Source organism: Pterocles gutturalis, unplaced genomic scaffold (genome assembly GCF_000699245.1).
Source record: "Pterocles gutturalis isolate BGI_N339 unplaced genomic scaffold, ASM69924v1 scaffold11651, whole genome shotgun sequence".
NCBI classification, from domain to species: domain Eukaryota; kingdom Metazoa; phylum Chordata; class Aves; order Pterocliformes; family Pteroclidae; genus Pterocles; species Pterocles gutturalis.
The window spans coordinates 18,974-41,586 of record NW_010105593.1 but is presented as its reverse complement, the minus strand read 5'-3'; the positions used below and the strand labels follow the sequence as shown (position 1 = coordinate 41,586).

The 22,613-nt window shown below is 38.9% G+C and overlaps 1 protein-coding gene across 1 annotated transcript in view; it reads right to left on the bottom strand.

The window, feature by feature from the left end:
• The window catches only part of LOC104471942 (LIM zinc-binding domain-containing Nebulette-like), a gene marked incomplete at its 5' end in the record, with an annotated part of 37,584 nt that overhangs the window by 1,507 nt on the left and 13,464 nt on the right, over positions 1–22,613 (bottom strand). Inside the window, one exon of the mRNA XM_010087458.1 lies at positions 4,620–4,735. Within this exon, the coding sequence (XP_010085760.1) occupies positions 4,620–4,735 (116 nt within the window). The remainder of the gene's footprint in view (positions 1–4,619; positions 4,736–22,613) is intronic.

Here is a 22,613-nt window from a genome sequence, read left to right as displayed (position 1 = left end):
TTTGATATGTCACTATAGTCTATCTGAATTTTTCTCGTACAATGGTTTAAAGAGAAAAAGGGTAAAAATAGTCAGTTTGATTTAATGCCTTGTACTATTGTCTGAATTTTTTAAGAGACAGCAAACTTTGTTCTGCTTCCCAGCTGAGCAAAACAACTCTGGATTAGTCCTAGTCCATTTCATATATATATATTTTTTGAGGGTTTTTAATTAAATTATTTTCACAAAAGATGGGAGATTCCTCCATACACAGTGAATAGGCCATTTGTCACATGTTGGAAATCCAAACACTATAGGACAACTCATTATTATTGTTCCCATGCTAGAAATACACTTTTGGTCTTAATTCTGCCTTTATCATTGGTACAGCAGATTAAACACTACAGAGGAATCAACTCCTGGTTAAACACTGGAGACCACTACCTTCCCTGACAAGCCCCCTCCAAACTGGATTTGAATCTGGTTCTGTATGGTGTTCTCTGCTGTGCCTTGTAATGTTGCTGCCCTACAGGCTGTGACCAAGAGCAATTTTTCAACCAGAGGTATGTGGTTTCTTGATGGTTCTTTAATGTCTTCCAAGGATTCATGGAAAGTGATGAAAAAAAGCATCACTGTTTATGCACTAAATCTAAGAAGCTAGTTGGAAAGGTTCTATCATGACTGAAAATTCCTTAAAGAGTCACAAACTTGAAAACTAGTGTTTGGAAGACCCTAAGGAATGGTCTCTGCCTTTGAGAATCTACTTTTCCCAACTACTTCAACCGATCTCTCCACTGAGCCTTGAAAAGGACCCCAAAAAAAAAGTGAAAATTATGCTATTACAACAAGCTAAACAGCAGTTAGTCATTTAAAAAAATTATTTCCAAAAAAAGGTCCATTTAAGAAAAATGGTAGTAAGTCCACATGTGGCATAAGGCAGAGAACAGATTTTCCTCTGTGACATGCTTATATGTTTTCCTTAAGTGGGCAAAGACTGGGGAAGAGATTAAATGTTTCATTAAACTAACATATAATTGGAAAAAAACAGAAGTTTTTGCTCACTCATCCTCAGAACGTTATGGTATAGGACACACTACTGCTGTCTCTTTCAAGGCAGCTTGACAACATCACTGTGGTGGCACAGTTGTGAAGACAAGCTGGTAATTTCAAACTTTAAAAAAATTTATTAGGGCCCTAAATGCTGCTGAGAAACCTAAATTTATGGCCTTAACACCCAATTAGGTGCTAAATGACTGTCAGGAGAAATCTCCATAATAATCCTGTTAGCATTTAATGCCTAATTATCACTTCAGAGTGTAGTCTGGGCTATATAATTGAGAATTACAATGCTTAAAGGACTCAAAGCCGGGATTTTTAAAATGCATTTTGGTGAATTATTCCTCTGTCAGTGAGTTTAGCAGGTACTGAGAGCATAAGAGGGTACAAGAAAAGGCTGGGGTTTTGTAAAACAGTCAAATCTCCCACCTCCTCAAAGGTCTGACTTGCAGCTACTGCTTAGAACAGTCTTAAGCATATGAAGTACTGAAGCCCAGCTCTCATACTCCCAGCTCCCCAGCCAGATGTGAGCAGACAGATGTATATTTCCACTTCATCCACCAGTTCATACTTATTCTATGGATTGCTCCTTGCAAGGAAAAGTACTTGTTGCAGTGTCCTTCACAGCTATCAAGGAAAGTCAATTTGCAACCTGGGTTTTGTTTTGCTACCACTTTTAGCTATCTAGAGATGTGAGAACACCCTCTGTTATCTTCCAAAGAGGCAAACAGCCTTCAGGGGTCTTTTATAAAACATTCTGTACCCTGAGCTACACTGTAATCCAGCACATTATGCAGAACTGCTCACAGGAAGTGAGCAAAGGTTAAGAATCAGAAAATAACACAATTTATCTGGGAAAAAAATCTACTCAGAGACTGTGTTAGGATCATGCCCAAAATTAAATAAACCAGAATTTTAAAATTTTGAAATTAGAAAATTTGTATTTCTCAGTATAGGAAATTGGTGGACGTAATTATAAAAATTAACTTCAGTCTTTTGGGGACCCTGATTTGATAACAGTGCAACAAACTGTCCGAAAGGGATGGATTTTACTACAGCAGCACACTCTCCAATCATCCCCACCCTGATATGACCCATGGGATCTTAATCACTCTCACCCTAGAGATGGCCAAACTCAGCCACTTATGGGTGACTTCATCACCTTCATTGCTTTTAGTTCAGTCTCAAAAACTGCTTGTGCTTTGAGACCAGTATTCAGGCTGGGATTTCTTTCGTCCCATCTCTTGCCTCTCTTACTTTCTTCTCTTACTTCCTTCTTCCCTCTGCCTGGCTTAGCCAGACAAAGCTGCACCTCTGGCAATACTGCTCCAAGCCCAGAACCCAACAAGCAGCTGAAAGCAATGAGCCTAACATGGTGTAAGTTTGCCAGATCTCCTAGTGCATGTCCGCACTCCATTTGAAAAGCACTCCAAGGCTGCCTTCCATCTTCAGTCCCCAAACACATCCCCAAACAGAGGTTTTCCCCAGCACAGACCCCTTGTGCCATCCCAACAGCTGCGTGTAAGATGCCCAGCACACCTGGATAAGCTGCACAAGCTAAAGAAAAGATAGTCTTTTGACATGAAAGTCGAAAGACAAGGGAGCATGCCAGGTTTCTAGCTGCATCCAAGATGTTTCTTTTGGAGTAAAATCATCACCCTGGCGGGTGACAAGATCATGCTCTGTGTTCCTCACCAGACTGGCAAGTTATCAGTCAGCACCAGGCCAGCAGTCCTTGATTTTCTCCCTCTGGAAATGGTCAGGTTCTATTGTCTTCAAGGAAACCCACTCAGTTTTTAACAGCAACGAGATCCATTCAAACTATGATGTTTGCTGTTTTCCTTTTTTCCCATGATAAACAGCTATTATCACTTAAAAGAATGTCAAATGCAAACAGTTTCACAAAATGGACAGGAAATCCTGTTGAAAGGAGACAGTCAATCTTTGATTTTTAAAATGTTTTAACTCTACTCCCTTCCTTTTCCTATTACCTTTTGTATTCCCAGGTCTGGAAGGAGAGGCAAATGATTACTCTCAAGATGACTGAAATAATATTGCTTCAACAGGTAGCCCACCAGGTAAGATCTCCACTGGGAGACAGATATCAGGGAAATAACAGCCATCTACCTGCCCAGAGAGCTGCAAAGGCTGCTAAGTGCATTTCAAGATTTGCAGGCATCTTCATTCTCTATCTGCTGGATTTGAAGGCTGCTTTGCTCCCCACTGACGAGCAAATCTGCTGGCAAAACCCAGGCTTCCAGGTCTCCTGCTTTTTGGACTCTGGCCCTTTTGGAAAGCTGCCAGCTCCCCAAGTGCCTTGCGATATCCTTGGAAATTAATGGTTGATTCCAGTATCAGCTGCCTCACAGCTGCCATGCAGGTGTCCAAAGAGTTTCCCAGGTTATTGGCTCACCCAAAGATGCAGGTATCTGGATCCCAGATTTCCCAGCAAGTTAACCTCCTCAGTCCCCAAGCAGCTGAGGAACTGGCAAGCCTGAAAGCACCCAAACCTCCCAGAATGCCACGATCTTTACAACATAAAATGCCATGGAGTTTCAGTCTTAAAGAAAAACACAAGTTTCAGCTAATCTTGAAAACAGGTTTTTTTCAGCAAGTTCTATATTTGGTTCATAATTAACCTCTTCTTCATTTCTAAAAAAGGTGTCAGAGGTAGTAAACACACATCCATTCAAAATAGTTTAAAATTCAAATTACAAGTCAATATTTTTAAGATAAAAGGTGACTGGATCTGAACTAGGAGATCTCTAAGCAGTGATATGATTAAAAAAATATGATTACCATTAAAACTTAACTTTATAAAACTTCATACTTCAGAAAGAAAAAAGAAGCTCAATTTCCTAAAAACCCAAGCTGAACACCCATTCAGCTCTCCTTCCTTCTCCTTCTCCATTCAGCTACTTCTAAAAATGAAATATTCACTCCAGCTTTACCTTTCCATCCACCACAATTAAGAACTTCATGACTATGGCCATGGTTTCATGATAAAGCTTCTTGCCAGTCACCACCAGTATAACTCAGTTTGGCTCAGGTATCAGTCAGGGCACAACTGTTTTGAATTATTTAGGGCACACCAATATGGAGTCTGAGCTAGCTTTATACAAGCAGAGGTGAGTAATACAGATAGGCACAAAGCCTGCTAGTACAAAATCACAAGGAAAATAATTTTAAACACAATTAAACCAAAAGTGTGATCTCAAGAGAACAGTGGTTTTCATCCAGCACTAGAAGCCTGAATTCATCAGAGAGCACAACATCAAAGCTCAGCCTATGAAATACTGTCCAAGTGTTTACTACTTGTTTTAGCAGGTAGAAGATTCAGTTATTTCTCTGCCTTCTGGAGATCATAAATTATTTTTTTTAATGCATTCTGACAAAAGTTCTTGCCACTGCCCTCAGTCATTTAATCTTTTTTGTACATGAGGACTATTACTTACATGTAGGACTAGGACAGTCAAAGGGTTCAACCATATAATTCAAGGGGACCAATTCACTCATATTTAAGAGATTTCAAAACTGATTATGTTGTTTACCAAATAAAATCGTTCTTTAAATCCAATACTTACCAGACCTGCTGAATGAGGCTGTGAATGCATGGACCTCATGGATGACATACTGGTCTGGTGCATGTATCCATATCCTTGGGACTGGCTTTGCTGATATGCCCCAGGGAGAACAGGGGCTGTGTGTTAAAGAAATACAGACATATTAATGGAATTTTTTTTAGAAGTCCTTATCTATCGTTTTGTAGAAACCGTACATTATTTGCATTGTAAATAACAATTCCTCATTATGAAACAGTTCTGAATTATTTCTATATACAACTTAAGGCTTTCCATAGGTTGAATCACACATAAATATAGCCAAAGCTACAGCAGTATATCCACAAACACTATCAAGGTTAGATAGAAGGAAAAAGCTTAACATAGAAGTCTGACCATAAAATGGCATACAAAAGCTTGAGACAGCACTTACTCAATTTTGATACTGCCATAGATGACACATTAAATATCATGTTCCATAAACTGCCATTTTATAAGGAAAGATTGATGAAAAAAGCTATATACTAATACAGTTTTGAAATGTTTCAGTAGAAATTCTCCACAATTAATTTCTAACTCATTGCAAACTGACTCCCATTTACTGGGCTATGAACAAAGGACTGTGATTCATTGGAAGAGACAGAAATGTAAAAAAAGTGAGCCCACAGTTGGATTTCTTAGTTTATCCTGATTCCATCAACATTTTTACCCAAACACAGAGAGATCAATGGTTACTGAAATCTTTCCAAGTCCACCTCTTTCTGTATCTTCTTCTTACCTCATAATTGTTCCATTTCTTTCACATATGCTTCATTCACATTATTTTAACAATTACATTAGTTTAACAATTCCGTAGGCTAATCATTAATAGGTCGACTTTTATTGTACCAAGAGCTGTTGAAAGAATTAATACAACCAACATGGACTCCCTATCTCTATTGTTTACTAGGAACACACTGGTACACTTATCTGTTCAAACATCCTACTTTGGCAACATACCGAACCAGAATGTGTTAAAAACATGTTTGATCAAAAATCTGTGAGAAATAAGCACAGCATAAGTGACTATTCAGTATTTTCCCAGCAAGCCCAAGAAGCATTTTTAAAGCAATATTCGGAGACTTAAGTGCTTTTCAAAATCTAATGAGTAAAAGTTTAGTTATCGCATATCTATGTATGTTTTGCAAGACTCTCATGGACTCAGAGAATAAAGATTTCTGGCTTGTATGGAGGTTATTAGTACATCTCCCCCTGTTACTTATCTGAATTTTGCTAGTTCAAGTGGAAATTCATTTAGCTACATTGAAAAGAAAATGCATTACTGTTGATATTTCTTCAAGTGGTCCATTTTGCTAGTATTCTGTCTAACTTCTCTGACAAAAGAGAGTTTTGCTTGCAGAAGATGGAGACTGTGCAGCCCATGAGTCAAAAATCCTCAATCACTGAGTCATTCAGCAGTCTGATACGTTCTGAGATACATGTCATATGCTTGCTAGGAAATGAAGAACCACTTCTGAAGCAGCCATCACATACAGGTTCAAAAAGGAGCAAAGCTAATGCAGGATTTAATGGGGTTCACCATGTATGGCAGGACCCTGGACTTTTAAAATGAAAAAATACAGAAGCAGGAAACAATCAAACAAAAAAAAAGAGAAATATATATATAAGTAGTATTCATATTTGCAGTAATAATACTCTGTCCTTCTCTGCTTCTTCAGTGATCAGGACAATAAATGCGTGTCAAAAAGGATTACAGAGAAAATGTTTGCTGAACTATTTCAGAAAGAAAGGTCAACCTTGTGCTTTCAGCAATGTGTTTTACCTATCCTGCTTCCCCAATAATAACAATAACAATATAATTGATTTCAACAAAGTTTTTTCTTGAAACATCCACTTAGTTTTAGTTAGCATATTCAAACTCACTAAGTATGTAATTACAATTTCAGGTGTTATTTTTTGCTCTACTACACTGGTAAAGATAAGTAACACTGTATATTTAACTAGGGCTTTTCTGATTTAGAAAACATGTTTCAAACTATTGTAATGAATAGATTGCTTTGTTAAGTGAGTGAAATTAAAGCAATACACAGTCAGATGCACTACTGGAACATGATGAATAATGGATGTTTTACAAGTGCCAAGTTCATTCTAATGACATATGAGTACAAAGACATTTTTAAAGCAGTTTAATCATCAGAGAATTGCTGCTCGTTAACATGTTCACAGGATTATCATGCATCAAGTGAATAGCCCTAAGTAGTTCATCAAATAATTTATGTTTCAGTGTTGTTACAAGCTATTTCTACATGACCAGATGCAGCCCTTCATGAGAAAATAGAGAAAACATAATTTAATCAAAGGCTCTGCGATCAAGCCAGAATGAATATATTTTGCCTAATTCACCACCAGCATGAACACAGGTCAGTTCAGAGAAGTCAACAGAGTCTCATCTCCTAATACCAGTAGTAAATTGGTTATGTGGGTTGAAAACTGAGCACAGCTTGAACTTTTTCACTTCACAGAAAGTAGTATCTTAAGCCAACACCGGCTGCTGATCAGTCAGCACACTGCCTGCACTGCAGTGACAAAAGGCTCTTAGCTTTCCCCTGGTCCCTGGCAGGGGCAGACATCCTGGGAGTCCCTTTCTTCTTCCTGAGAGAAGTGAAGAGCTGGTAGAAACTTTTTATTCTTGATTCCTTCTCCCCAAACCAGATCCTTCTCAATTCCTACCAATCATCCCTTGTTAGTGTAAGGCAGCAAGACTGCTGATGGTCAGCTTTATTATAGCCTCCAAATCGACAGGTTTATTCTGGGGAGGATAACTCACACCTCCCACCCTGCAACAACTGCCAGCAGCAGGTCTGAGATGTGCTTTCCTCTTTTGCAATCAGCTTCTCACTAGCTGAGAGAATTCTGTCAAACTGTCTCAGACAATCTGTTTGCTAATTTACCTGCAACGATGGAAACCATAAGCCCAGGGAAATAAAGCATTTCTTCCAAGGAAGGAGAACTATTGGGAGGCGTTAAAAGTGGAAGTCTCAGAAAAAGATCGTATACAAACAAAATGAATGAATTTCTAGGATTAGTTTTGCTATTTATCTTCCAGTCCTTGATTTAGGTATCATATATATATGAGCATATATGTCAGCACATATCAGTGCTTGAATAATTCCACCCTTTTTTTTTCCATTAAAAGTATACTGTAGTAGAGCTGCAAAAAAACAATAAATAGTTTTTAACAATTTTTTACAAAAAATACTGAAGACTCCTCCAGATGGTTGTCTAATTGGAAAATAATTTGGGAATCACATAAATAAACAGATTAGTGAAGAGACAGCAGATCTGAGTTGTGTTTGCGGTGACACACAGATAATTCAAGGTGAGATTAAATAATACAGAGAAAGAGTTTGACTTTTCTTCATGATCATCGCCCATAGTTAACTGCAGTCTTCTGGTTCAGACCAAAGTATAAAGTTCTACAATATCACTGACTGCAGCAGCAGCAAAAGCAACGGTTTCAGTTAACCTAAGGGAACAATAAAACACAGTGGTGGAACATGAAAATTCATTTAGCTGAAGCCAGATTTATTGGTGAGGGAACTGAGGGCTGACCATTGCTCCCAGAAGTACAGGTGAATGCTTTTTCTTGTTGCATTAACTTTACCAGATGCATTCTGATGTATTAACACTTACTTTTTTCCTTGTCCCACTTACCAAGAAATCCAGATATTAATCTTAAATTACCTACTTGAAGGAATTTATCATATTTCTTTTACTGTATCTTTAGAGGCTTCCCCAGAGAAAAGACAGTGAGAAATGAATGAAGATGATAAAAGAGAGAGTGAATCTCCAAGAAAAAGAACAAGCTGAAAGAATGATAGCAGGTATCAACTTGCTGCAGCAGACTATGGGATCTGCAGTGTGTGTACCGATCCAGACATGCTTTGAGAAGGACTGGGAAAGAAAAACAACTGTGAAAACAGAAAAGCAATAATTACAGGAGCATTGTATAACTACAAGGTAAAAAAAAGTTTATGCTGAAAAGCAAAATCATTTAAAGGGCAGGTTCCAAGATGTATTTTATCAAAACCATTTTTAAACTCTCTTTCATTATTTCGTACAGCAGAACCTCAATAATCTCTGGTAAAACAATGTATCCCCACTGCTAACTACTGCACTTTTGCCATTTACTGCAAAAGTGCCATTTACTGGACCAGATGTAAAATAACAATCACTTCATTTACCCTTACAGACATCATCCAGTTTTAAGCATTTATTTCACTTCATATTTTGATGCTATCTCAACCCACAGTTTTAGTACTAAGAGAAGAAGGGCCCAAGAAAGCTGGTTAATATTCAAGGATCACGTTCTCCAAGCTCAGGAGCACTGCATCCCAACAAAGAAGAAGTCAGGCAGAAAGACCAGGAGGCCTGCATGGATGAACAAGGAACTCCTGGACAAACTCCAACACAAAACGGAAGCCTACACAGGGTGGAAGCAAGGACAGGTAGCCTGGGAGGAATACAGAGAAATTGTGCAAGGAGCCAGGGATCAGGTTAGGAAAGCTAAAGTCCTGACAGAACCAAATCTGGCCAGGGACATCAAGGGCAACAAGAAAAGCTTCTATAGATACATCGGTGATAAAAGAAAGACTAGAGTAAATGTGCGACCTCTCCAGAAGGAAACAGGAGACCTGGTTACCCAAGATATGGAGAAGGCTGAGGTTCTCAACAACTGATTTGCCTCAGTCTTCACAGGCAAGCACTCAAGCCACACCACCCAAGTCACAGAAGGCAAAGGCAGGGACAAGGGGAATGAAGAACCACCCACTGTAGGAGAAGATCAGGTGTGAGACCATCTGAGGAACCTGAGGGTTCACAAGTCCATGGGACCTGATGAGACGCATCTGCAGGTCCTGAGGGAACTGGCGGATCAAGTTCCTAAGCCACTATCCATCGTATTTCAGAAGTCGTGGCAGTCCAGTGAAGTTGGCACTGACTGGAAAAGGGGAAACATAACCCCCACTTTTAAAAAGGAAAAAAAGGAAGACCTGAAGAACTACAGGCCAGTCAATCTGACCCGTATGCCCAATAAGATCCTGGAGCAGATCCTCCTGGAAACTATCCTAAGGCACATGGAAAATATGGAGGTGACTGGTGACAACCAGCATGGCTTCACTAAGGGCAAACTGTACCTGACAAACTTGGTGTCCTTCTATGACGGGATTACAGCACTGGTGGATGAGGGAAAAGCAACTGACATCATCTGCCTGGACTTGGGCAAAGCATTTTACACGGGCCCACGCAACATCCTTACCTCTAAATTGGAGAGACATGGATTTGAAGGATGGACCACTCATTAGATAAGGAATTGACCAGATGGTCACATTCAAAGAGCTGCAGTCAACAGCTCACTGTCCAAGTGGAGAACAGTGACAACCCACAGGGATCAGTACTGGGACCAGTGTTGTTTAACATCTTTGTTGGAGACATGGACAGTGGGATCAAGTGCCCCCTCAGCAAGTTTGCCAATGACACCAAGCTGTATGATGGGAAGGGATGCCATCCAGAGGGACCTTGACAAGCCTGAGAGGTGGACCCATGCCAGCCTCATGAAGTTCAACAAGGCCAACTGCAAGGTCCTGCATGTGGGTTGGGGCAACCCCAAGAACAAATATAGGCTGGGAGGAGAATGGACTGAGAGCAGCCCTGAGGAGGACTTGAGGGTGTTGGTAGATGAGAAGCTCAACGTGAGCCAGCAGTGTGCGCTCACAGCCCAGAGAGCCAACTGTGTCCTGGGCTGCATCAAAATAAGTGTGACCAGCAAGTTGAGGGAGGTGATTCTCCCCTTCTACTGTGCTCTCGTAAGACTCCACCTGGCGTACTGTATCCAACTTTAGAGTCCTCAGCACAGGAAAGACACAGACTTGTTGCAGAGGGTCCAGAGGAGGGCCACAAAGGTAGTCAGAGGGCTCTTCCTCTCAGCAGGGCTGTTTTTCTGCTGGCTTGGTGAGCTAAGTCAGCTCACCAAGGGATCAATCAGACCAGTGACAGATGCAGTGCTAGGAAGGAGGCAGGACCAGATACCCAAGGCCACAGGCAGCAGAAGGCAGCAAACTGTTGGATCAGCTTGTTGTCCCACGATATGCCTCTCCAAGCACCTCACTTCTGTGAAAGCTCCCTCTGAGTTCAAACCACAAAAGAGCTGAGCTTCTCAAAGATGCTTCCCTCCAGATGTCCCAGCATCCAGCTCCAAACAATGCATCATATGCAATGCAGAATGCTCCTGTGTGCTAGCCTGTGGTATGCACTGTTCAACTACTTCTATCCTAGGTCTCCACAGTATTTGCAAAAAGTCATCGTGGAAGTTTAGAGAAGAATAAGCATAACGCAGGCAGCAAGAGCTGTTTACTTGACAATAAAAACAGATACCAGACAACTTAAAGTCTTTAGGTAGTGTGCAAAGACAGCCCAGAGACAGAGAGGATGAAGAGGCTGAGATGAGGCACACAACTCTGCAGCATTCATATGGTACAGAGCAAGAGAATAGTCTCTAAAGGACATGATAAAAATGCAGTTACAGTAATATACAGAACAACCAGAAGAGTATAGAGATGTTAGATGCAGATAACATTAGGAAAACCTCTGAAATAATTTTCCAGTGCAGAACTGATTGCCATGAATGCTCCTATCCCAAAATGGGATTAAAAGAAAAAAAATCTCAAAGGTTCATGCAAAAATTAATTTTAAAAATCAGGTAAAGAAACATTTTATGCCAATAATTTCAAAAGATCTAGGTTTAATTTCCATGCTTTTCAATGTTTCTTATAACTTATGTGACTCTTCAAAATTAAACATGCTTCAACATAAAGCTGGATTATTTGTTTCAAAAATGTCAAGCTATAACCTTACCAATCTCACAGCTGAATAAAATGTGTATTTTTGGCATTGAGACATTAATCACAAGTGAACCATTCCTATAATGAAGTTTGTCATTAAATTGCTATCTTCTGATGAACAATATTGAAAAATTCACAGCCATCTCTAAAGTTAAATTGCTCAGCATTAACTTCCCAATTAAGCTAGAAAATGGAAGCACATACTCCAAACTGATTGTAACTCTTATCTATTATATAGCTTTATTATTTTCAAGTCAAAAAGAGTAGCACAGCACAGTCAAATTTACTGGGAATAGGTCAGACTGCATAAGCATACAAAAAGCACTAACCTGAAGATTGCAGATGGTGAGACCTGATACAGAACAGTGCTGTTTTTAGAACAGTAGAGAACAACACAGTAAGACATCTTGGCATTTTTTCTTGCAACAGTAACTTTCCCTTAATTTCTTTTCTTTTTTTTTTCTTTTTCTCTTTTTCTTGCCCTTTACTCATCAGTTAGGCTGCTTTCAGTCTGAGCTACCAGGCTTGTTGCTCTCAGTGGTGCTGTCAGAAGCAGCAGTTTGCACACTATCCATTACAGGAGTCAGTATTAGTTAGTAAATTGGAGTATCAAACCCAGATATAATTAGGTTGCTGAAATAACAACCTGAAAGTATGGCCTAATTCACACGGGGTGCTAATAAATATCTGCCATGCTCACTGACCTCATTAGAATTGAAGTCTTGAACTACTTGGAGTTAGTGGCAAATTCAGAACATTACAAGCTTAGGAAGTTTCCATGACCTAAATTATGAAGATACAAGACATAAACCATGCAATCTGCAAATCCTTGAAAAAAATGGAGGTGGGGGGGAAAATCAACAAAATTTTTTATTTTGTATTAAAATAATGAACATTACTTATTCATGATGCAAAAAAAATAAAGTTGCTATTTACAAGACTACTTACAATGGACAATATAAAATTTTAAACTAAACTTCATTAGTGTCATGATTAGACTAATAGACCTTTTTAAGCACCATTATTTTATAACACCATTTTATCAGCTATCAATAATTAGGCCTAAATATATGTACCCCCCACGTAAACCGAAGTAGATTACTGTGGGAAATGTAGAATCATACAATTCTAACTCTTAACAGTAGTTTCATTATAAGAAATTAAAATTTGATTTTGAATGAAATGACAACAGAAAATCAAACACAGCTGATTAGCATATGCCACACACCGAAATTTTGAAAGAAATGACACAAAGAACGTCTAATATGTTCGTGCACGTGAAATCTGTATTTCATTCATAAATTGTTTTCCTTTTAGAAAGAAACTATCTCATATCTCAGTTACTCCAGAGAGCAAACATACTCGCAAAAACTTCACCTGTTCCAAAACTCATTATTTGTATGAACAGCCAATAATACTAATACTGGTTACACTGGTCTTTGTTGTGTAAGTCCATCATACATCCAATAGCAGATGGAGTGGGAATTTGGGAAGTACTGGCTAGCCCAGTGGAAGAACGGCTGGCAAACTGCCTCTCTAGTACATCCTAGTCTATGTGTCTGGTCATTCAGGCCTTCTCCTTAACTCTTCATGTTTTGAGAAACTGTGGATCAGTGAATTCCATTATATTCTTTTTCAGGGCAATCTATTTCTTGAGATCCATTCTGGCTTCTCTGAAGGGTCTACATCTCTTTACCGAGGGAAAAAAAAAAACAAAAACAAAAACAAAAACAAAACACAACAGCCTCTCATGGACATTTTTCCTTTAAATAGAAGTAGTACAGCTTTCATCCCCATTCAGAGGAACTCCACAAAAGGGCTATATTCAGTAAAAGCCCAGGCTAGCACAGTCTCCAGAAGTTATGTCTGTAAGCAGGTATTAAATACCAGAGTCTAGAGAAAAATGAAAGAAACTAAGGATGTCCTATTTTCTACTGTCAATATTAAAATAAAGAGGAAAATCAACTGAACAACCGCATCCTCTTCACCAAAAGAGAATAATATAGGGAAGATTTTTTTGCCAAGACATCCTTGTGGCTAGTCCTTAGAGCATCATTTCTACTGAGGAACAGGGGTTGGAGGATACTGAGTCACAGCTCAAAAGCCTTTGTGATCATTAAGACATTAGTGCAGTTGTAAAGCATCACAGAGCTGTAAAGTATTAAATACAGATAATATTGTGCTCTGCCAACAGGAGAGGAGAAGCCAGATCCCAGACAGCCCACAGAGTTCCTGCCTGTGACTGTGTCTGAATGTGGAGCAGTGAGGTGGTAAGTGGCAGCCTCATCACCTGCAAAGAGCACAAGGCTAGTCCTACCCTGTCAGAGAACACAATTTTGATGAACAGAAAATGCCATCAGTTTTCCCAGACTGCCTTTGTAAAGGCCATTTAGGACTGTAAGACCATAAACACTCGGAAGAACAGATTTGATAAAAGTAATTCCATAGCAGCCACTTAAAACGTGAACTTTTTCACACATTTATTATAAAATAGGGTGGTAAATGATCTCCCAGGAAATCCAATATGTAAAATATTTCAAAAGGTTACCAGCCTTTAAAAATATAGGAAGAGGCTGTTTGTAGTGTTCACTCATATTGACACGTTTTTGTGGGTTTTGCTAAAAAAACAGGATAAAATGGAAGTGAACGCAACACAAAATTACAATTTATAACGAATGACAAGAATTATTGTCTTCATTCAGCTTCTACGAACAGTTGGTTTTAAGATTTTAAAAACTGTATTAATTCTATATCTGACATTTAGAATCTTATGGGCAGGTACAACAATCTACTTCACTTCAATTTAACTTAAAATACAACCCATTTATACCCCCTCCAGGTCCCACTGAACAGTTCTTACTACAGCACTGTAAAAATAAAACTACCTCAACTATTTGGCTTCCAGCCTCAAAACTAGAGTCCTATTTGTCCCCAGTTTTGTATCCTAAAATGTCACTTTAGGGTCAGGATGATGAACACAGAGTATTCTAAACCAGGTAAATGTAGTGCAACTGAGAAAAAGTTATGTTTTGAATATTCAGCCACAAAATCTCTTCTAGATGTTTAATCACTCATTTTCTTCACAAAAGCAGATTTAATACATTAAACACTTTGTTGCAACCTAAGGACAAAAAAAATTACTAACCAGAAATAGAGGAGAACAAATTGTATATTTGAAGCACAGTTTATATAGATGCTATGGGACTGGGGGGGGGGGGCTTGGCTGGTTGTTTTTGCTTTGGCAGATCCATTGACCTATCTGGACTGTGAAAAGTATTTTTTTACTATAGTTTCTAAAAGACAGGGTCTTCAACTCATACCTACCATCTCTTATGCTTGTATTTCCACACGTATGTTCCACATTATATTGTGTCTTAGAACTGTTCTGGCAACTCAAGTACAAAAGGAGTGCTCTCATTCATTTTATATGGATTATAACAGAAACCGCTATGAATATTATTTTGGAATTAGTCTTCAATAGTAGCCATACAGTCCAAAGAGTTTAGCCTATGTATCTATTAGTAACTGCTGTATCATAATACTTACACATATCCTCATTTCTCCTTCTGGTATTGTAACTGGGATGTAACCAAATCACAGGGTATCCCCCTCAGGAGTTCTGAACACGAATTGCAGTCAGGATTTGGTGTCACTGACAAACAAACCTCATTGACAGCTGACTTTTTTGGCTGACATTCCACCTAAGCTGCAGCATGTCTCAGCTGAAAAAACAGAGAGCAATATGCCTTGCCTTTCCTCGCACACTGCACCACAGCCTTTTACTTACGAAGGCACAAAATGTCTGAAGGACAGCCTGAGGCATCCTCAGTCCTTGTAGGGCCACAGTGTACCACAGGAAGCTGCAATTCCTTCTTAAATTGTACATAGGTGGGTGTTTGCTCTAGGTTTCCTCACAAATGGAAAGCGTTGGTACAATGAAGGTTATGTTATCGTGTTACATTACCCCCACACACCTCTCATTACAATTTGAACTCACATCTACAGAACAATTGTTGCCTTTTGCACTAAAGAGAGCAGCCTGCAAGCTCTTCTCACAGGAAGGCCTGCTTTGATTTCTATGCAGCTATTTATTTGCACAGTGGGTAAAACCAATATGAGCAATCGTGGAAGGACAGCATCAACCAGGATCAAGTATGTGACTGCACATAATTTTACTAACAATATTCATTGTCTGCTGGATATAAAATCCTCTGAAGTATACCAAAAACTGCTCTAGGGGACCACACTAAACAACTGAAAAAAGTGCTTGCCAATGGAGCCATTGACACTTCCAACTGTTGAGTCACTTGGAAATTTCCCTTCCACCTTCTGCTCACTTTAAAGGAAAAGGGAACATAAACTCAGACAGCTGGCAAGGCAAACAGAAGGATCCCCTGAACTGCTGCCATGCTACAGAAATTGAAAACAGGAACTCTTCTGGATTCGCCTTCACCTGGATGTGTGGGAATTGCCTTTTGTTGATGCTAGTTGTCAAGTGGGTGGGAAAGAAGCATGGGAGTCAAATATAGGCAGAGGGAACCTAAGCAAAAACATTTTGGAAGTGTGAAATGTAAATCTCTCCCTGGAACATTAACTCATCCTCAGTGAACACACATTGAATGAAAATTTGCTTTCAGATGCATCACAATTTATATCTTAATGTATTACAACCAATGTGGGATATTTAGTTTTATTCCCAGAGCCCTAAATCAAACCTTAGTCAAAACTTAACTTAGCCCTCACTTGGAGCGCTTATGAAGTTTCAAGTTTTACATTAAAAAATAAGGTTTTACAGACACTTCATATGCCTTTGTAGTAGAAGAGGATGAAATCTAATTTTCTGGACTAATTTCTCTCATCTTCTCCATTAACAAAGCACTCAGCAGAGGAGAGGAGAAGTGTGATATGCACCAGACTAGGACAGATAGATTCAATAATGCTCAAGCTACTGCATAAATGTGGTCCCAGTCCCATTCTGAATTCCTAGACTTTCATGGCTTGAAAGGTTGAAATGGATTATTCAAAGCTCATAAAATCATATATTAAGCAGTCAGAAATCTTTTCACAGAAACTCATACAGAAGTTAGTGCATGTGTAAGGAACACACCCACCCTGTTTCTAACTGAAATCTGAACTCTCACAACTAAACTCGCTTCTAGTTTTCCATTATTCAAAGCTCATAAAATCATATATTAAGCAGTCAGAAATCTTTTCACAGAAACTCATACAGAAGTTAGTGCATGTGTAAGGAACACACCCACCCTGTTTCTAACTGAAATCTGAACTCACAACTAAACTCGCTTAGTTTTCCTTCTGACCTCAAATCTAGAGGTGAAAAGGTATCACCTTTCCAACACCAGGAAACTTATCACTGTTTTCAAAAATTCCTCTATCTGTAATGTCATTATTTTCCATCAGAACAAGAAAAATTATGCCCTTTTGAACATTACTGCAGAACAGGAGGCAGAAGCTGAAAAAGGCAAATGCTCCTCCTTCAAATGAAAAGCGCAGTTTTCAGAAGGGAGAGAGCTCTGTCTTGTTGCCTGAACAAGCATGGTCTTTTCAGGGTACGGTGTGGTTACAGCAAACCTTTACAAAGGAAACTATGTCATTTCAGAAAAAAAATCTATTTGGAAATGGAAGACCAGGAGTTACCAATTTTGAAGAAGTGCAAGCTCTCTAACAATGAAAACTTGTGGTATCAGTTAGGTACCAAACATATGCATTCACTTGTGCCCACACTACATAGACATAGAAGTATTTAGCCAAGTTCAAAAATATTACAAGAAGTTTATGAGTGATGTATTTATTATTTGACTGCAAACATTTGTACTACATTATACACTTAAGAACAGAAAATCATCTGATTACCAAGATAGAAAAGGACAGCTTTTCTCAGGACATTGTCGAATGTTTTTTCCCACACATCAGCTTTCAGGTTAGCAAACGTGGTGGGGGCTTGCATGTAAAAGCAGCAAAACCAAAGCACCATCTAGTCTGAAATTTTAAAAAAGTCAGAAACAGATGTAAGAGTCTGGTGGATAAGAGAAGTGGGGATGTGATCCTCACCAAGATAGAGTACACAGTGCATCGTTTTGATGTGTGCAGCCTTCTGTTGCAGTGCAGCCTGCTGATACACATGAAAGGGGACAAGAAACCCAAAAAAGCCTATAGTTCTTCCTGTGAAATCTACAGTTCCTCTCCCTCCAAATGCCATGTTCGATTATCAGACCCTAGGGAGTATTATGGAAACACAGCCCAGCTACCTAGCACAAAATAGCCACTCTTCTTGGCTGGCAGAGAAGAAAATATAACTGCTGTGTCATTCTGCTTGACCACCTTAAAGTGACAGAGGTTAGCAACTGAATATGAATATGAAGAGGGGTGAAGGATTTCTGCCCTGTATTCCTGTCAGCTGTACCTGCAGACGGAAGAGAGATCTCTCTATTACAATATAAAGAGCAGTCAGGTATTATTCCCTCTTTTTTTCTTTGGCTTGTCTTTTACTAAAAGTTATTTTTTCCATCCTCAAAACCAAAGGGTTTTTAATAAAAAACAATGGGAAGGACAGAGCAAGGAAGGGAACCAAATCCTCTTTCCTTACCTCTTTTTCTCCCATCTATTGGCACAAGAGTATTACCAATGTCCCAACACAAGTAGACTCCTTGGCCCACATACCAGGGAGAATCTCTGCAATTCCAGCATGTGAAATGAAGAGGCTTCTTCTTTATTTAATCTGATTAGTTTGTCTTCTGATCAGGCTAACCAGGAGCAGAAGCCAGCAGCCCAGCAACCCTTGTTCTAGGATTTTCTATGTATGGGTGGGTGTCAAAGCCTAGGGCAAATCCTACAAAAAAATATCTTCCATACAGAGCCAGAGATGTTGGTGTGTGCCAGGGAGAGAGAAGGAGACAGCCTTGAAATCAATGTTTAAAAAGTCAGTGTCTGGCTGAGGAACAAAAGCCCTCTCCATGAGCTTGTACAGTGCAGGGCTGTTGCCAGAGATACACAATAATACATAAAGTCTACATCTGCTCTTTGCAGGGCTGTGTTCACGCTGCAGTTCAAACAACAGTCCTTCTAGAAGCCTACAACACGTTCCTGCCTTAGTGAGGAATGGAGAAAGATAACCCCTGGCGTCTGGAGAAAGGGAGGGGACAGGCTCTGCTACTCTGGAGCTTTTCTTCTTCAGAAGGCTCATATCACACAAGCAGGACATGCCATGAGGGAGGGAGATGAAAGGACTTTGTTTCTCATTGACTTAACTTCCACTCCAAGCTATAGAAAGACTTCAAAACTTTAAGTACCCATATCGCACAGGAAGATACTGCAGTACTGTGTCTTCCGCAGTCTTCATAGACTTTGGAGTCAAATTGCCAGCATGCCCATTTGCCATATTTATTCCTCAAAGGTTGTTTGCACTGATCTTTTCTGCATCTAACCAATTGTTACGTGGTATCAATGAAGTATCTACTATGAATTTTCAGTTTTCTCACAGCAACCTACAGGTTAATTTTAAGGTTGATAACAAAAATTAAGAGACTGTCAAAATATAAGTGGAATTTCGCGGTTTGTTGAATTTTATATATCTGGATTGCAAGTGCAAGTAGAAGAAGGTAGCTTCCCAGGCAAAGGCAAAGTGAGAGACTGGAGTGCTAGCAGCAGACCCTTTTCATCAGCATAAAGAAAAGAAGACCTTAAACCTCAGATCAAGAGCTCTTTATTTTAATTCTCACTTGTCTGATGGCGGCAGGTGAACTGAATCTGAAGAATTTAGGCCGAAGGAGACAAGAGTAAATAGTGAACATGCAGCCAATCAGTAACACGCTGGCTCCAACCACATACATTAAATTTTAGCACTCGTTTTAAAAATGCAACAAAAGGGACTTGAAAATTCTATCCTAATATCCCCTAAGTTTTCCTACATAACATGCGCTTTTGGGAGTACAGCAAACCTGATTTCTGCCTCCTACAGACTTCTATAGAGCTTTTAAGATAATATGATGATGACTTAGAAAATAACCAAGAAATCAAGTTTTTTCCCAGCAGAGTAACAATATATCCATGACGGAAAGGAATCGATGCTCACCTGTGACTTTTCTCCATCTATAGACTATACACAATTTAAAATAAGAACAAAGGGACACTTTAATACACTGAAAAATTCTGAACACATGGCAAGGAAAAATGTATATACCATATCTCTATGCTGATGCACACCAACTAAACTAGAAATTAAGAGGAAATAAAAGACAAAAAAGGGAAGCTCAAAAGCAAAAGGGGAGAAAACCAACTTAAACGTTTCAACTAAAAAGAAAAAAAAGGGTGTTTCAGGGACAAAAAAAGCTAAATTAATCTATTTCAAGATGTTAATTGAGATCATTTTAAAGTAGAAACCTTTAGACTGAATGCAAACCTTTGTAATATTAAATAAAATCCTGCTGATTTAAATCAAAGAAAAACAGGGAAAAAAAAAAACAGAGCTAAACAGAAGGCCTCACAGAGATACAATAAACTGAAAGATAATTGAAGTAAAAAACCGAGAGAAGGAAGAATATTAGAAAGTGAAATGAAAACATTCTGCAGTTGAAACAGGATTGAAGGAAAGCAGCATAAAAGGACTTTGATAACTAAAACAAAAGGAGAAACTAAGGCAAAAACTTGAAGCATAATTAAAACAAAAGGGGCACACAAATTGTTGCATAATAAAAGACAGAGAGAATTAATAAATAACAGTGAAATGACAATAACAGTGATACTCTTTGGTGCAGATGGGTCTTCTCATTACAAACACAGTAAGAGGGATTTTGCACCTCAAAATGGGTCAAAGACTGATGCAAAACAGAAGTGACAAAAATGGTAGCCCTAGTAGCAATGTCATGGAGGGTGTGAACTTAATACCATTTTCGCTTACTGAAGTTAAGTTACTAGCAAGAGATGGTAGATTCATTTTATATGGAGACCTTAAAATAGGAGAAAATATTTCTACAAAAATATACGCTTTAGCACAGCTCTGAGAAACATTAGAGATCATGAATACAGTAAGTCCAATTAGGTGATACCTGTGTTTCCTTCCATCATCAGACATCAAAAACTCCATAATTCTAAGTAAATGTGAGTTACATGTAAAAGCAATTAATCTCCTTCATGGAGTGGATGGCTGAAATACAAATACAACTGTCCAAAATAATGCAAAACTCAAACAGGTGTTGAACTATATGAACCAGATCATCCTCCTCTGGTGTCTGAAGGCAAACTAACAGGATGAGACCTTACTTGTAGGGGAGAAGGGCAGCAAGAGAGTGAGTTCAAAAAGAACTGTAAGAAAAACAGTATGTAAGACTGCATAGAAAATCAGGAGGGACAGAAAAAAACAGAAAAGAAGCAAAAAGAAAACAGCTGTGAGATTTTTTTGGACACAATGCTGTCTAGAAAGACCTGAATTGAAAGCAAAGAAACTGTCTCTCTTTTTTTTTTTCTTTTTCTACAGTATTCTGTGAAGAAGGAACTGTCTGGTCTGTCTTCATAAACAAAAATAAATCTGACATCCATATATCTCAACCACTCTTTCTGACAAAAACAATCTGAAAAACCTTCACAAAAATGAATAGCTCCATGTCTGAGAAGTCGCAACACCAGTGTTAAAAGCAGGACTGAAAGAGAAATCATTAGCTTCTGTTCCTCTTTAGCCAAGATGAAAATAACTACTTGAAAAACAGTCGAGAATTTTGCAAGAATTAATGTGGCACCCAACTGTTTCTAGGGAGTGCTATAGAATTGCTTGCAGGTAACAAGGAAATCTTTGTTAGGGCAGTAAATAATTATAAAGCATTTAGGCAGACTGAAAAGCTCTAATGCAACACCTTCTGTCCAGTGGCAAAAAAATACAATGATACCATGAAGTAATAAAGTCAACCTTGAAAAACACTAACACAGAGAAGCTGCAAAAAGGACAAAGTTGAAAAGTAATTTCAAAAAGAATATCAAAATAAAAGTCCATGACCTGCATCAGGCTTGCTGGAAAGTGTTAACAATTGTTTCCTATACAGTTTTACCTGCAGTAGTCTAAAAGGGAGATCAGGGATTTTTCCCAAACTTACATCATGCAAAAATTTACCATTTTTTCTCCGTGGGAAGCACACTTGGCTCAGGCTCAACCTCGTCATCTAACATAATGGTCAGGGAATCAAATAGGAAGAATTAATTCTAGTGAACAATGTTAGTAGTCCGCCCCCATTATGTTGTTACTGAAATTGAGCTAAGAGCTGGGAGAGGTAGTTAAGGAACATCTCCACCAGCAGTGGGTGTGAGCTGAAGACTTGCGTTGTGGGTCAAATACCAGTAAAGTTATCTAGAATTACTTAGCAATGGAAAAACACAGAAAAATCTGAATCACAGAATCATAGAATCATTAAGGTTGGAAAACACCTCAAGGATCATCAAGTCCAACTGTCAACCCAACACCATCTAACTCACTAAACCACATCCCTAAGCACCACTGAAAGATGATAAGGCAAGGCCAAAGACACTTGGAGGCTGTAAAATTGGTCACAGTTCTCCAACTGTATTTCATTGTGGTGCACCAATCAGATTGAACAACTGCCAGTGAGAAACACACTAGATCGTACAGACTCTATGAGAAACAGCCATGAAATCTCTGAAAAAATTGAACTGGCTCCCATTTACTGTGGTACACCATTAAGAGACACTGTATAAAGATCAAGGGCAAACTCACCTTGTGCCTATGTGCTAAATGACATTTTGGATGGGATGCTGCCAGGAAAAAGGTTGGTATTTTTGACCAAAGACACTATCTTCTGCTGTTTTTCTCTGAGTGTTTTCACAGAAGTGGCATTTTCTTGTAAGTCATTAGGATTATATCAAATTACTTAGCTCTGGCATTTATTTCTCCCTTGCAATGGGAACTGTCTGCAAGTGCTCAAACCCTGGCTAGCCAGCTGGGTCAAAAGTGGAAACAATATCTTGCTAAAATATGTTCATCTTGGCAAGGATCTATTCAACACATCACCACAACAATGGATTTAAATAGAGACACAAAAAGCAAGCTTGCTAGTGCCAAAACAACCAGCAAAATAAAGCCGATTTCCTATTCTCAATA